Source organism: Tamandua tetradactyla, chromosome 7, assembly GCF_023851605.1.
Source record: "Tamandua tetradactyla isolate mTamTet1 chromosome 7, mTamTet1.pri, whole genome shotgun sequence".
Taxonomy (NCBI): Eukaryota; Metazoa; Chordata; class Mammalia; order Pilosa; family Myrmecophagidae; genus Tamandua; species Tamandua tetradactyla.
In genome coordinates this window covers 123,834,300-123,849,559 of record NC_135333.1, presented here as the reverse complement: position 1 = coordinate 123,849,559, position 15,260 = coordinate 123,834,300, and the positions used below count along the sequence as shown (strand labels likewise).

Sequence of the window (15,260 nt, the reverse complement as noted above, 5' to 3'; positions counted from 1 at the left end):
AGAAGAAAAATAACTTGCACAGAAATACTTCAAATTTTCAAACAACTTACTTGTTTCAAAAAGATTATTCACTTCCAAGATTTCTCATCAAATACTGATATGATCAGAATTTTATTTTCATTATATCCAAAGCTTAACAAAAGCAGAAGGGAAGTAATTTTTTTCCACACTCCTTAGCTTGGTATGCAAAACCACTGTGGCTGACTCTAAGGATGCCTTCCCCTGAAGTTTGAGCTCTGTCACTAGGGAACTGTTGACAGTTTCTTTCATGTGCCATACCATTAAGACCTTTGACCCTGTGTTCCCTATAACTGCTCTGCTTAGAAATTTCCTCCGTTGCAACCTAGCAAACCACACTCATCTTTCCAGGAGCACTTCAATTCTACCTTGTCTAGGAACTATTGCTGTCCCCTATTTAAAAGGAAAATTCACCACTCATTATTTTGTGATTTTAAGTTTACCCCTTATATATTTCTAGTAAAGTGTGGTGAGGGTAAAAAAAAAAAAAAAAAAAAAAAAAACCACAATAATTATTTTAATAGTTGGCACAGAAATTCTTTTAGGGAGGAAACTTTCTTTAGTAAACTAATACAATTTGTCTCTAGAGTGGAAGGTGATCACTTCTCACCCTTTTGGCCAAGACCAGCTGTAGGAAGGTGACACCTCAGGGGCACAAGAGAAAGCCAAACTGCTCTACAAAAGAACAGGAACCTGGCAGTAAGAAGTTAGTTGGCAGAGGGAGAAGAGATAAGAAAGAGGATAGTCAAGTATGGCTGGTCTTTGAAAAACAGGGGTGTCTAATTCTCCATATTAGATTGTTAATGTAAAGTCGCTTTCAAATTTCTCAAACCTTCAATTAATATGGTACACTCACAATGGTGTGGGTTTGTGTGTGTGTGAAAATTATAGTAATGGGTAAGTTCAATACCTTAGTATTAAGACAGAAAAAGGACAACTTGTGCAAGATGATGAGTAATTTCTTAACTGAACTGACTTTATTCCGGAGGAGGTCCGGGTTACATCTTGAGAAAGTGAGCTCACTGTAGATTTGCAGAAATCTAGACATCATGGACATGCTCCAAATCGTGGACTTGGGGTCTAAGCCAATTTTATCCAAGTCTTAAGGAACATGCTTATGCTAATAGACAGTTGGGTTACAAATACATCCATTACCCTTCATTGCCATATTTGATTTGTGTCTTACTCCTACTAGGCTATAACTTCCTTGATAGTAGATATTATGTCATTAAATTTTTTTCTCCCCAGAGCCTACCAAAGTGTCCAACATATACGTTCATTAACTATTTGTTGAGTAAATCAATGAATTAAAGAATAACTGAATGGACCATACTTTTACCAAAAACACCACCCTTTTGGATGCTAAAAAATATCAAAAATAACAATAGATGTTAAGAAGAAGGGAAGCCCATGAAGACACTTGGGGTGAACCAGTTTGCAAGGAACTTGGGAAGAGACCTGGTGCTGACCAAAGAAGGCCAAAGTAGAGTCACAGAGAATAAGACCTATGGAGAAAGGGGCTTTGCATCTTTGGAAGTGAAAGAACAATGGCCTGGAAATCAGGAGAGGAAAACAAACTGAATGGCAACACTGCCCCCCAGCGGCATTTGGGATAAAGGCCTCATGGCAGAGCACTTAAAGGGAATAAGATGATCAATTTCAAGATTAGGAATATAAATCCAAAATTTACAAGAGACTATTCTCTCCTTCTTCCCTACCATCACTGTGAAAACTAAAATTTATGAAAATGATGGTTTTCACGTGACACCACACTGCTATCATTAATAGACTGCCCACCTCAATCACAATTGCAAAGAGATGTATCTTTACCCGCCTGGCAGATGTGCTACATCAATAGCAAACGGGATCCTTTCACACTTGTAAAGCATTTCATGATTCTCCAGCTGCCTTTAATTTATATTTCAGTAATCCTGGGTGCTCTATTGGCCTCATAACTCCATGAAGAACTAATTCCCAAACCCTCTTAAAATGATATCAATTTTCATTGTTTCAATGTGTACATTTATAAAGTTAGCAAGGAACATTATTTTCCTTCATCTTTAAAACCTAAGCCGATATGCTCACCTTTTGAATAAGCTTTCATCTTTCCAGAATGGTTCTTGACGCTTCCTCTGCCCATTTGCCCTAGTGTGGCTGTCAGTGAGCGCAGACCGCCTCCCGGGCTGACCTCGAAGAGGGAACTACAATTCCCGGCGGCCCCGCCAGGAGGCGGGCCGCGGTCGCAGCGCGCCAGCGCGCCTGCGCCCTAGTGTAAACTCTAGCTGATTCCCGCCAATTCCTGCCCTAGTCCTACCTGAGTTGAGCTCGTTACTCTATGGAGACGTTTGATCCCTCCGAGCTGCCTGAACTGCTTAACCTTTATTACCGGAGGCTCTTTCCCTACGCCCAGTACTATCGCTGGCTCAACTATGGCGGAGGTGATGGACGCGGGGAAGGAGTCGGGTCGGGAGGGAGTGTGAGAAGGTTCCGGGCGGGATGTTCTTGGAATGAATGTTAGGTGTGCCTTCCGTGCGCCTAGGCGTTGTTCCGGGCGCCTTCATGCATTATCTCGAACCCTCACCACCTTTAAGATGGACATGGGCCGAAAGAGAGTATGATAACCAGACTACGACCGCACAGCAAAAGGTAGGGCCGCTGCTCCTACACCACCTGGTCAGGCTCACATTTGGAGCCCGATTTACCTGCTGCGGTCCGTAAACCAGGGGTTTGTGGGATTTTGTAGCCTGAACCTGCAAAGGTGTGATCTGCATCGGGGACAGACCAGTGTCTCCAGGAGAAGGAAAAGTACTTTCATCTTCGCAGCTGATTTCGTTTATTAGCATCCACCAAGGAAACATTATATTGTAAAATATTTCTGCATCTTTTTCCTCATTTTTGTTTTTTCCTAGCAGATAATGGTAAACCCCTTCAAATTAGAGACCAAGTCTTGTGCTTTGGTGTACATCAGCACAGTGTTGGGCACAGGGAGCTCATTAAATATCTTGTTGGTTAATGTCATATGCCCTGAAATGAAGAAAGTACCTAATTAATTCTAAAATGTAAATTTATTTTGCAGTGATAAAGAATTATTTTCAACACCGTGAATTTTCATTCACTTTGAAAGATGATATTTACGTTCGCTACCAATCCTTCAACAACCAGGGTGAACTGGAAAAGGAGATGCAGAAAATGAATCCATACAAGATTGACATAGGTGCAGTATATTCCCACAGAGTAAGGAATCTTTTTTATTGTATTTTGTTGTTTTGCTTTTTAAACCAAGGATCAGTTGATGCCGCCAGCATTTTGGGATAAATTTTTTAGAGTTCACTTAAGTTCAGGGCACTATTAAGGCCTGCTTATTTAGCTTTTGCAAGTAGATTATAATCTTTTGTTCTTTGACACTGTACATTACTGATTGGAAATCAATTGGAAGTAAATTGGTTGCATTCTCACTAGAGCAACAACAACAACAAAAGTGGATATCTGGCTAAAAGACTAGCAAGGAAGGCAATAGTAGGGAACCAAAAAAAGAGCTGTATTTTCTCCCAGCACTGGAGTTATTCCTGATTCCTCTCTCATACTCCCACATCCTTTAGATTAGGAATTCCCTTTGACTGTACCATATATATATCAAAATCCACCCACTGCTACCAGTGCTTCTACCATCATCTTCTCTCACCTGAATTGCTATAAAAACCAAATAGTTTGTCCCTCTGTATTCTGAAGTCTGTTCTCAACACAGGCTTCCGTGTGAACCTGTTAAAGACAAGTCAGATTCCTGGAGCCTGCACATGCCCAAAAAAAAAAAAAAAAAACTTCCTAAAAAATAAAATTAAAAAAGGGTACACGGGTGATTTAATGTTAGAATGCATGCCTTACATGCAGGAAACCCAGGTTCGATCCCCAGACCATGCACCCAAAAATAAATGAATGTATGAATGAATGAATGTCAAGTTCTGTGGTTCCTGTCAAAACTATTCTCCATTGGCTCCTCATTTCATCCAAAATAAAAGCCCTTCTCTCCCCCTGACTCACTACTCCAGCCATACTGGCCCTTGCTCAAGTTTGAGCTAGGCCACTTTATTGGGGAATCACTGCTATCAGTTTTTCTAGATCTTTTCCACTAGGGCAGAAAACTTTGGTTTCATCACTGATCTATTCCTAGGGCCTAGAAAAGTGTCTGGCACTCAGATATTCTTGAGATTTCCTCATAATCTGGTCAAATTCTTCAGAATCTTCCAGTCTTCTGCATGGGTTGTTAGTAGAAGGTTAAAGAAATGGGTCCTCAACATTCCATATGTAAATGTCCAGTTAATCCCCCTAATTATAGTAGAATACTCCTTTGACTGTGCCTGTTGTTCCCCCATGCAGAGAGCCTCTGTTCTACATTCTCCAGATGATAAATTAGGTGTCTATTGCTAGGTCACAGGAAGAGCAGTTTCCCAACTCTGCAAAGTAAATATAACAAGCTTGGGAGCTAACAGATTCTTGAATAGGTTTTGAACCAGTCCTTCTGTTTTTAATCTCAGCCTCACCACCAACCCCCTCCATCATCCTTCACATACACACACTCCAGAAATACCTTTTTCTGAGCCCTTTGGGGATCCTGAGCTATGAATTGGGTTGCTTCTTAGCTCTTCTTATTGATAGTTTAAGATTTGGCTTTTATGAGTCTCCTCAGTTACCACTCCCTTCAGAATTCTAGTTATAAAAATTGTGAAGGTGTTGTCTCCTCTTTGGTTCTTTTTTAAAAGGGTTATGCCTTCTTGAAAAATGCTTTTCTATTGTTTTTAAAGGGATCTGAAAGGAACAGAAGTATCTGTATTCAGTCCGCCTTCTTTACCTGGGAGACCATAGCCTCTTGACTATAAAGGCCCAGTTCAAACGCATTGGGAAGATCCTTTTGAATGACTGAACGTTTTAAAATAATTACGTCTTTATTACTTGTATATACAGTAACAAGTAAAGATCTTTAAAACCCGTTGTGGGGAAAATGGACAGTTCAATGGTAGAATTCTCACCTGCCATGCAGGAGACCTGGGTTCAATTCCCAGCCCATGCACCCAAAAAAAAACAAAACAAATTTGCTGTGGTATGCATATTACATATCTGCTTCTCTGTGTGTGTATTTATACAGAAAAACATGTAGGGAGACACATTTTTTAAAAAAAAACCTTTGTTTTAGGGTATTTATTATTTATAAGTACCTTTTCATATCAGAGACCTGAAAAGTTTCATTATAATTCCTATCAATCAACAAATATTTATGGTGAATATATTTATCAAACTCTTATGAAAATTAATTTGTCATCAATTCTGGATTTGGGGATCCAAGATAACGAAACTTCATTAACATAGACTTAGATTTTATGGTTTCTCCATTTCCCTTTGGCCACTTTTTTTTCTATGTGAGTAGAAAATTAGCAGATATAACAGCATGGCAACTCTTATAGAAACTGATAAATATTTTATATTTGTAGCCTAGTCAATATAATACTGTGAAGCTGGGAGCTTTCCAGGCTCAGGAAAAAGAGCTGGTGTTTGACATTGATATGACAGACTATGACGATGTGAGGAGATGTTGTAGGTAAGCACCAGGTGCCCTGCTGTTGGGGTGGGTGATGTCACTGACAGTGAATAATGATGCCTCTCTGTTCCAGTTCCGCAGACATATGTTCTAAGTGTTGGACCCTCATGACAATGGCCATACACATCATCGACCGAGCGTTGAAGGGCAAGTATCAGCAATATCTGAGTGGGGTCAGATGAATCTGTTTCTTCTGGATATTGGATTATCTGTACCATTTTATAGTATGATTTCTTGAATTTTTAATGTCTCCTTGAAACATATGGTAGGGAAATAAAAGGTTGAAATAAAGTTACAGTTGAAATTCTAATAAAGCTGGTGAGCAAACTAGTATATTTTTACCCAAGTCAGTCATTTATAGGGCAACTCTATGTACTAGGTGCTGTTCCAGATAAAGAAAATATGAGAGATAACAATTCCTCCCTCAATTAGGTCACACACTCTAAGGACACAGGTACATTTGTATTAAGTAATACGCACAGGGTGCTCTGGGGATATAGAGCCACAGGAGTGTATACAGGAATGGGAAGAGAATGGGTCAGAAAAGGCTTCCCAGAAGAAGTGGCTATGATGATGATAATAATGACAGCTGACTCTTATATAAGGCTTACTGTGTCCAAGGTACTGTTCTAAAACACTTGAAATATATTAACTGTTTTAAAATCCTGAGATGAGTCTTTAAAGATATAAATGACAGTTAGTCAGGGAGAAAAATAGAAGTGCTGGGGCATGAAGAAATTCTTGGCAGAGACCAGGATGGCTAAAGACATGAAGGTAAGAGTGTGGGGCACTTGGGAAACTACAAATAATTCAGTATGGTTACAGGGAAAGCACATGTGAATAAGAGATTTAAAATGAAGCTAAGGAAGTAAGCAAGAACAAGGATTTTGTAGGTTTGTTTTAAATCCTTTTCTTCCTTTCCTCAGAGGACTTTGGATTCAAGCATCGTCTCTGGGTATATTCTGGAAGGAGAGGCGTTCATTGTTGGGTCTGTGATGAATCAGTTAGAAAATTGTCCTCCGCAGTACGTTCGGGGATAGTTGAGTATTTGAGTCTTTTAAAGGTAAGATCCTCTTAATGTTAATTTACATTTCTTTTATGCCAGGTGTTACCAAGCCTCATATGTTTCATAACAAAATTAAACCATCCTTTGTAGCATCCACATTCTAGAGTAAATGATCTTATCAATAAATCAGTTAAGATCACAGCTACATTTTTTAGATATTTCATATTTTACAATAAGTATCCGCCTTTGCAGTAAAAGAATAATTAATTTACTTTTCTCGTTCACTTATTTCAAGAAAAGTTAACACCAAAAGTTACAGGTATTAAGACTACATGAAATAGCATTAAAGCTTCTATACTTTGACAGAAATAAGAAATGTCTTTGCATTTATATAATTTTAATGTAGTAATAGAACTTTTAAAAAATAGCTTAACAGTGGTAGAATTCTTGCCTGCCATGCAGAAGACCCAGGTTTGATTTCCGGCCCATGCACTTCCCCCAAAAAAAGAAAAAAAAACAACCAGCAAAAACAAACAAACAGAAATTCAACAAATGGTGTGCAATAATGAGATAAGAATGGAAAAAGAATGAAATGTGACCCCTGCCATGCAGCATACAAAAAATAGTTTAATTTCATTTATGTTATATGTGATACATACAAAGTCTTATAAGTGTATATTTTAAACATTTTTTATTGTTAAATATAACATGTATACAAAGAAAGGGAAAAAAATTGAAAAGCAATGATTTTCAAAGTACACTTCAACTAAGTAGATACAGGACAGATTTCAGAATTTACGGGTTACCATTCCACTATTTCAAATTTTTCCTTCTAGCTGCTCTAAAACCTGGAGATTAGAAGAAATGTTTTTTCTTCTTTTTTGTGAAAAATAACATATATACTAAAAAGCAGTAAGTTTCAAAGCACATTGCAACAATTAGTATAGAACAGATTTCAGAGTTTGGTATGGGTTACAGTTCCACAATTTTAGGTTTTTACTTCCAGCTGCTCTAAGATACTGGAGACTAAAAGGAATATCAATATAATGATTCAGCAATTATACCCATTTGTTAAACCCTACCTTCTCTGTATAACTCCACCATCACGTTTGATCTTTCTCCCACTCTTTAGGGGTATTTGGGCTATGGCCATTCTAATTTTTTCATGTTGGAAGGGGCTGTTGATAATATGGGATAGGGGGATGGAACTAGTTTATGTTCTGCAGAGGCTGGCCCCTCTGCATTTCAGGACTTATCTGGTCCAGGGACCCATCTGGAGGTTACAAAGTTCTTTTTAATGGTTTATTTTTCAGGGCGGCCAAGAAGTTAAAAAGAAAGTTCACCTCAGTGAAAAAATTCACCCTTTTGTCAGGTCTGTTGGAAAAGATTCCATGTAGTTTGTGTCTGATTTACCTGCGTGTGCTTTTAGAATTACCTTATTATCAATTTTCACTGTTGGGGTAGCATTTATAGTAATAATAACTAGTTAGTTGGGTACCTATTTTCTGCTGCAGTATCCATAACAAATGCTTTACAAATGTTCTCATTGGTCTTCCCAGCAACCTCATGCAGTATATGATAGTATCTCCATTTATAGATAAGAATGTTTTCCCAACAACCTCTTGAGGTATATGTATAGATAAGGAAAGTGAGGCTCAGAGGGATTGTATAACTTGCTTGGCATCACACAAGTAACTGTTAGATGGAGTATTCATGTCCCAATCTGCCTGACTCCAAAGCCCATGCCCTTTCCATTAAATTCACTACTTCTCTGGGATAATGGAAAGAACATTGGATTAGGAGTAAGAATGCCTATTCTGCCATTTCCTGTGACCTTAATAAAATATTGGAGCCTCCAATTCCTTATTTGTACAATGGGGAGAAGAGAGTCCATTCTTATCTCTGAGTGTTGTGGCAAAGATTAAATAATATAGGTGATGTGAAGTATGCCTGCAAATTGCAGAGCTCTATAAATGATTTGTGGTAGAAACTTTAGACTGTATCCCACATTCTACTACTGATGTATTGTGTTGTCCCTGTTTAGTTGCTTTTTATCCTTGATACGTATTTAATTATGATGCTCTTAGCTTTCTATGGTGTGGAGTTTAATTAAAAAGACAACATTTCTTGAATGTCTGTTCTAGTAGGTGCTGTACTAGGTTCTTTCTCTTTAGATGTCTCATTTAACTCATAAATCTGCAATGGGGTATTATTCCTATTTTACCCCGTTAAGTTCTAGAAATCAGTAGAAATTGGAATAAGTGCTAGTGTTCCATCCAATGGCAATAATATCCATGTGGTTCATGTGTTGCTAACAGTGTTGGGCTTTGTTGTTATTGTTCCTACAGAAAGTCTATAAACATAATTAAAAAATACTTTGAAGAATATGCTTTGGTCAATCAAGATATTCTTGAAAATAAAGCATGCTGGGATAAGATCTTAGCCCTTGTTCCTGAAAATATCCTTTCCTGAGACCATGTTGAGCTAGTTGTACTGAGCTATGATATGTATTCTGCCTATATAGTCTTATATTTATTCCTATAAGTTATATTTTTTACACAAACATGTCCTAAGTGCCTGCATTTTTGTATCTCTAGTCTGGAATACAGTGAGAAATGAGGCCATTTCACAAATCAGTTTCCTCTTTTTTGAAAGATGGTTCTCCTAGAATTAATGGCTGTTTAAGGAATGCTGAATCGTTTAGTCAAAATATGTGCAGACTGAGGAAATATTTTATATGAAACCTTCTGATTATTTTCTTAAGCATTCTTTCTGTTGTATCACAGAATTTACATATCACATATTTACAGAGACATCTTTAAGGAAATAAGTGTTTAACATTTGCATTGCAGAGATCCTTAATAATTACATTCTAAATATTTATGTGCTTTAGATATTCTTATGGTAATACATATTGAAAACTAAGTTGTTCATTTATATGCCCTAAATGAGTATGTTCCTTAATGACCCATCACCAATTCATGATGAACTTCAGCAAGGTTTCCAAAAGCATCACAGTTCACTTCAGCGTTGGGAGTATTTGAAGAAAGTAACCAGCAAATCACAGGTATATTCCATTGAAATCAGTACTATAAATATCATGATGCAGTTATTAAGCTCTGATTTTTTTTGTTTAATAAGTGATAGATTGTAAAAGATCATTTTTTAACTTTCTTTAAAGACCATCTCTAGTTCCTATTGACCCTTATGCTGACTTATGTCTGCTTTTAGAATACCAAAAATGACAAATGTGGGCCCTGGCTAGAATGGGAAATCATGCTCCAGTACTGTTTTCCACGGCTAGATATCAACGTTAGCAAAGGACTCAATCATTTACTGAAGAGCCCTTTTAGTGTTCATCCTAAAACAGGTACTGTGTAAAAAAAAGTAAGGACAACTGAGGGAGAAATGAAAGTTATTTTTTGTTTTAGCAAGTGTGTTGTTGGGTGTCAAGACATAAATTCTGAGTTATTAAAAGTTGAAAAATTACTATCAGCTACTACCTAATTAACTTATTTTTTATATTGTTAATTAAATACCTACCAGATCAATTGTCACTGTTAATATTACTCAGTTGGTTTTCTGAAGCTCTGAATTGGAATTACAGTTGGAGAGTTCCTTAGGAATCATATTACGTGTTGATTAGATGAGAAAACAGGAGCCTTAGAGGTTAAGGTGATTTATCCAGTCATAAACAAATTGTGTCAGAGATAGGAACAGAGTTCAGTTCTTAAAACTCAAAAGTTCTTTTTTTTCCTACTCTGTTGCCTCCTTCAGTTCTTTTTCAATAGTTTTACCTTTACTCTTTATATTTCTCTTAGGTAAGATTTGGTGGACTGAAACTGACTTTAAAATAGAAATAAAAGTGACTAGAGAAGTGTATAATTGCCCTCTTTGGTGTCACCAGTCATACCCTGAAACTTACCTACTGTGGGACCTTAGGCAAATTAACTTATCTGTGTCTGTGTTTTCTCATTTGTAAAATCGAAATGATAATAATACCTCCGTGGATTATTGTGAAGATCAAACGTAAAGTGCTTAGGAAAGTGTCTGGCACATATTCAGTTCTTCCTAACTGCCTAATTTCCTTTAATAACCTATATGACTGTAGTCCATGCATTCTTATAGCCCCTCTTCAAACTGTCAAACCTGTTTTTTTCCCGCTTCTTTTAGGATTAAGTTTAATATTTCTTATTTGTTTTAACCTTAATTTTAAAGCTTCAATGGATATCCCCTTACTCCAGTATTCAATGTTTGGGTAAATAATTATCTTTGCTCATAATGAATATTTTTATTATATTCCTTTCCCTTTTTTTATACTCCTTTCCTTTTCTATACGCCTTTCCTTTTCATATTAAGTAGCTGCAGTTTCTTTACTCTGACCTCAAGTAGCAATTCCTAGTTCCCTTAATTATTTTACTTGTTACTCATCTAGCATTCTTTAGGTTCACTATTTCATTTTTGAGATGTGATGAATTTTATATAGTGTCCCAAGTGTGGTTATTATAAAAGAGAGGGTTAATATTATTTTATTTCCAACTTGCTTTCTAAAGGTACCCAACATGTGGTGTCTACTTTGATCTCAGCAAATAAACCAACCTTATGTAATGAATTATTTCCATCTATTTTGTTCCATTTTTAGGGTTCACTGAATTTGAGATTGCTCTGAACTTATATATGGGAGGATATTAGGAAAAGAGAGATAGAAATAAGTGACAAGAGCAACAGGGAAATAGCTCAATAGTCTTTAACACCTGTTTTTTTGTTGTTGTTGTTAAGAGAAACAACAACAGCTAGTATGGAAGTATTTTATATTTCTAAATTTTGTTCTTAACAGATGAATCTAACTAACCCTTGTTCTTAGCCCTAGATAAAAATTTTAACCAAAAAGAACTTACAAGAGACAGACTATGGTTTGTATTCCACAATCATCAGTTTATAACTTTTGGTTCTTACAGGTCGCATTTCTGTTCCTATTGATTTACAGAATGTGGATCAATTTGATCCATTTGCTGTTCCAACCATAAGGTATATTCCAGATCATTGTTTACTCCTTATTTGAGTTTGTGAGTTTTGTTCTGAAATTGAAATCAACTGGATTAGATTCCTTCCAGAGAAGTAGCTGCACAGGAGTATATATTTGTTTGTGGAACCACCTGGCTCTGAGGTTACAAAATGATGCCTTAGTAGAGCAACATTTTCTAATGAGTTCCACAGAGCACAATTTTTTCAGCTGCTACTTTGCAAAAAGAGATTTTAAGGTCGAATAAGGTTGGGAAATGCTGACTTAAAATAAAAGTTTCTTTCCTGCAAGAATTCCCAGTCTTTAATATACTGATGTACATGAATAACTCCAGGATTAGTTTAGACTATCCCAAATTTAATTGGTGCCACATATATTTTGCAGAAAAGATTGTGGGGTTCATTTGCTATCATACATTGGCCAACTTTGAAATTCTCCTGTTATATGACTTATAGTTCCATCTGTCATGAACTGGATACCATTTCCACTAACGAAGAGGAAAAAGAGAATAAAGCTGAGTCTGACATCAAACGTAGAACCAGAGGTAGGTTGATATATTGAAATCTCACTTTTTATCTTCTGTCATCCAATCAATCTATTAATTCCCCTTGGATTCACCTCAGAATGTGTTAGTGTTTATCCTAAAACCACTTTAGTAACAAATAATGCTATAGCAGTATTTCTGTCTTTTCATCATCAGTTACTTAAGTAGTGTTATTGATCCAACTTGATTTAACAGATAATTTACTGAGCAACTTCTAAATGGTGGGTTCTATATTATAAGACAAAATTGTCAATTGGTGTTAATAGATGTTTTGTTGTTGACAATTAATTTGAATGTCACAGTCTCGTAAATTCAACAATTTGTTTATTAAATACCTACAATGTACAAAATGCTTTTGTCCTTTGTTTTTGACGGGTTTTATAGAAAATACAGATTTAAACTATAGTTAATATATATACTCAAGAATTTGAAGGAACTGGGAATTTATAAATCCTACTGCTAATGGAACTCAAATCTTCTACCAACACCCAAAAAATACTCTAGCAGTGGAATCCAAAAGGATTTTTTGTGATGGTGGAAAGCACTGTCCATATCGTAGCCACTAGCCACATGTGGCTTTTGAACACTTGAAATATGGCTAGTTTGACTTGAGAAACAAACTTTTATTTTCATTTAATTTTCTTTTATTGTGGTAACACATATATAACGCAAAAAAATTGCCATTTTAACCATATTTAAGTGTACAATTCACTGTCATTAAATTCATAATGTGATAACATCAACAACATCCGTTACCAAAACATTTTCACTATTCAAAACAAACTACCCATTGAGCAATAACTCCCTCTTATTTGTTTATCCTAGATAATTCATAAAAGTGGAATCATACAATATATAGCCTTTGTGTCTGACTTATTTCATTTAACATGCTTCCAGTGTTTATCCATGAAGTAGCATGTATCAAAACGTCATTCCTTTTTATGGCTGGATGATATTCCATTGTATGGATATGCCACATTTTGTTTACCATTCATCAGTTGATGTATACTTGGCTTGTTAACACCTTTTGGCTCTTGTGAATAATGCTGCTATGAACATTGGTGTGCAAATGTTCAAATCCCTGCTTTCAATTTTTTAAAAACATTTTTTATTGAGAACTGTAAGATATATGCAGAAAAGTGATAAATTTCAAAGTGCAGTTTAACAAGTAGCTATAGAGCAAACTTCAAAGTATGGTTTGGATTACAGTTCCACAATTTCAAGTATTTTCTTCTAGCTGTTCTAATACACTAGACACTAAAAAGAAATACCAATATAATGATTCAGTAGTCATGCTCATTTGTTAAATCCTATCTTTGTTATAACTCCTCCCTCTCATTTGATCCTTCTTCCAATCTTCAGGGATATTTGGGCAATGACCATTTTAACATTTTCATGTTGAAAAGGGGTGTTGACATTATGGGGTAGGAGGATGCCACTGGTTGATACTGTTGGAGAAACTGATACCTCTGAGTTTCAGGGCTTATCTGGCAAACAATCTGGAGGTTTTAAATTCCTGAAAAATAAACTCAGTAACTTTTATTGAGTCTCATTTAGAGCCCTGGGTATTCTTTAGAGTTTTCAGGAATACTGTTCTTTGGGGCTTGGCATGTGGCAGCAATTTCCAGTGTCTAGCTGAAACTTGCATGAGAATAATCTCCAGAATAGCTTTTCAACTCTATTTGAAATTTCTTAGCCACTGAAACCTTATCTTGATACATTTCTTTTCCCTCTTTTGGTGAAGAAGGTATTGTCAATCCCACGATATCAGGGCCAGGCTTATCCTTGGGAGTTATGTCCCACGTTTCTAGGTTATCTTAACATCTCTGGAATTCATATCCCATGTAAGAGGAGGGTAATGAATTTATTTGCAGAATTGGGCTTAGAGAGTTAGAGAGAGAGGCTACAAAAGGAGCAACAAAAGAGGTTCTCTGAAAGTGACTCTTAGGCATAATTATAGGTAAGCTTAGCTTTTCTGTTGCAGAAATAAGTTTCATAAGAGCAAGCCTCAAGATCTAGGGCTTGGCCTATTAACTGGTGAGTCCCTAATGCTTGAGCGAATATCAAGAATTTCACAGGTGGGTAAGTTTAATAGTCCCATATTTTTTCTTCCAGTCCCTGATAGGACTTTGCCAATATTTTTTAATTATCTGCCCAATATACTCTGGAATGCATCAGGGTATTACAGAATTACAAAACCTCATTCCCTATTCTAGGCCGTTTAAATGAACTGGCTAGTCAAGTTAAGTTAGATTGTATGCTACAGAAAATTTAAATTTTGGATAAAATAAACCTCTCTTTCTTTGGTCTCACATAGAAGGTGAAGTTTTAAGATACAGACAACAACATCCTTTACCCTGTATTCTGACCTTAGTTCCACCAGGTCAGCTTTGTTAACATCTCTAATTGAAGTCTGCTCTCTTTTTTGGTTTCTTTAAAAGTTGCTGTATTGAGTAATGCTGACTTTCAGAGCTGCAGAACTCTTAAGTCTGATTCTTAGGTGTCACACACATATCCAGAGTTACAAAGAAATACCAGAGTACACACACAGAATACAGCATCTCAGAATTTAGAAATAACACTTAAAACTCAGGAATAAATGAGACTGCTCTAACATTTTACCATCTAGACCCTAATTTTCTTATAAATATTTTCTAAATGAGATCATACAAGATTTGTCCTTTTGTTTCTGGCTTATTTTGTTCAACATAATGTCCCCAAGGTTCTTTCACCTTGTTGCATGTTTTATGATGTACCAGTGTGAAACTATTATGTACCCCCGAAAAGCCGTGGTTTTGTGTTGTTTTTTTTTTGCATGGGCAGGTACCAGGAATCGAACCTGGGTCTCCGGCAGAAAAGCCGTGTTTTAATCCTGATCCACTCTTGTGGAAACAGCTGTTTCTTTTAATCCTGATTCAATACTGTAAGGTGGAAACTTTTGATTAGATTGTATCCACAGGGTTGTGAGCTGCCCAATTGTCAGTGTAACCTTTTGATAGAATGGACATGTGACTCCATTCCAGGTGGATCTGATTAGTTTACCAGAGTGTTTTAAAGGGGAAATATTTTGGAGAAACCT

At 36.4% G+C, this 15,260-nt stretch overlaps 2 protein-coding genes across 3 annotated transcripts in view; one reads left to right on the top strand and one right to left on the bottom strand.

The window, feature by feature from the left end:
• LOC143642559 (17-beta-hydroxysteroid dehydrogenase type 6-like) overlaps positions 1–2,201 on the bottom strand; it is a 72,484-nt gene extending 70,283 nt beyond the window's left edge. The window contains exon 1 of the mRNA XM_077111089.1: positions 2,104–2,201. Coding sequence (XP_076967204.1) covers positions 2,104–2,158 — 55 coding nt within the window. The 5' untranslated portion in view covers positions 2,159–2,201. The remainder of the gene's footprint in view (positions 1–2,103) is intronic.
• An 81-nt stretch (positions 2,202–2,282) lies between these two features.
• PRIM1 (DNA primase subunit 1) overlaps positions 2,283–15,260 on the top strand; it is a 29,286-nt gene continuing 16,308 nt past the window's right edge. The window contains exons 1-11 of one of the 2 annotated variants that reach the window (XM_077111083.1): positions 2,284–2,456; positions 3,095–3,252; positions 5,502–5,608; positions 5,682–5,755; positions 6,535–6,671; positions 7,928–7,986; positions 8,963–9,072; positions 9,590–9,681; positions 9,846–9,984; positions 11,573–11,642; positions 12,093–12,181. In XM_077111083.1, the coding sequence (XP_076967198.1) occupies positions 2,354–2,456; positions 3,095–3,252; positions 5,502–5,608; positions 5,682–5,755; positions 6,535–6,671; positions 7,928–7,986; positions 8,963–9,072; positions 9,590–9,681; positions 9,846–9,984; positions 11,573–11,642; positions 12,093–12,181 (1,138 nt within the window). In that variant the 5' untranslated portion in view covers positions 2,284–2,353. Of the gene's footprint in view, positions 2,457–3,094; positions 3,253–5,501; positions 5,609–5,681; positions 5,756–6,534; positions 6,672–7,927; positions 7,987–8,962; positions 9,073–9,589; positions 9,682–9,845; positions 9,985–11,572; positions 11,643–12,092; positions 12,182–15,260 lie in introns of both variants that reach the window. The other variant, XR_013155735.1, reaches the window with a different exon arrangement.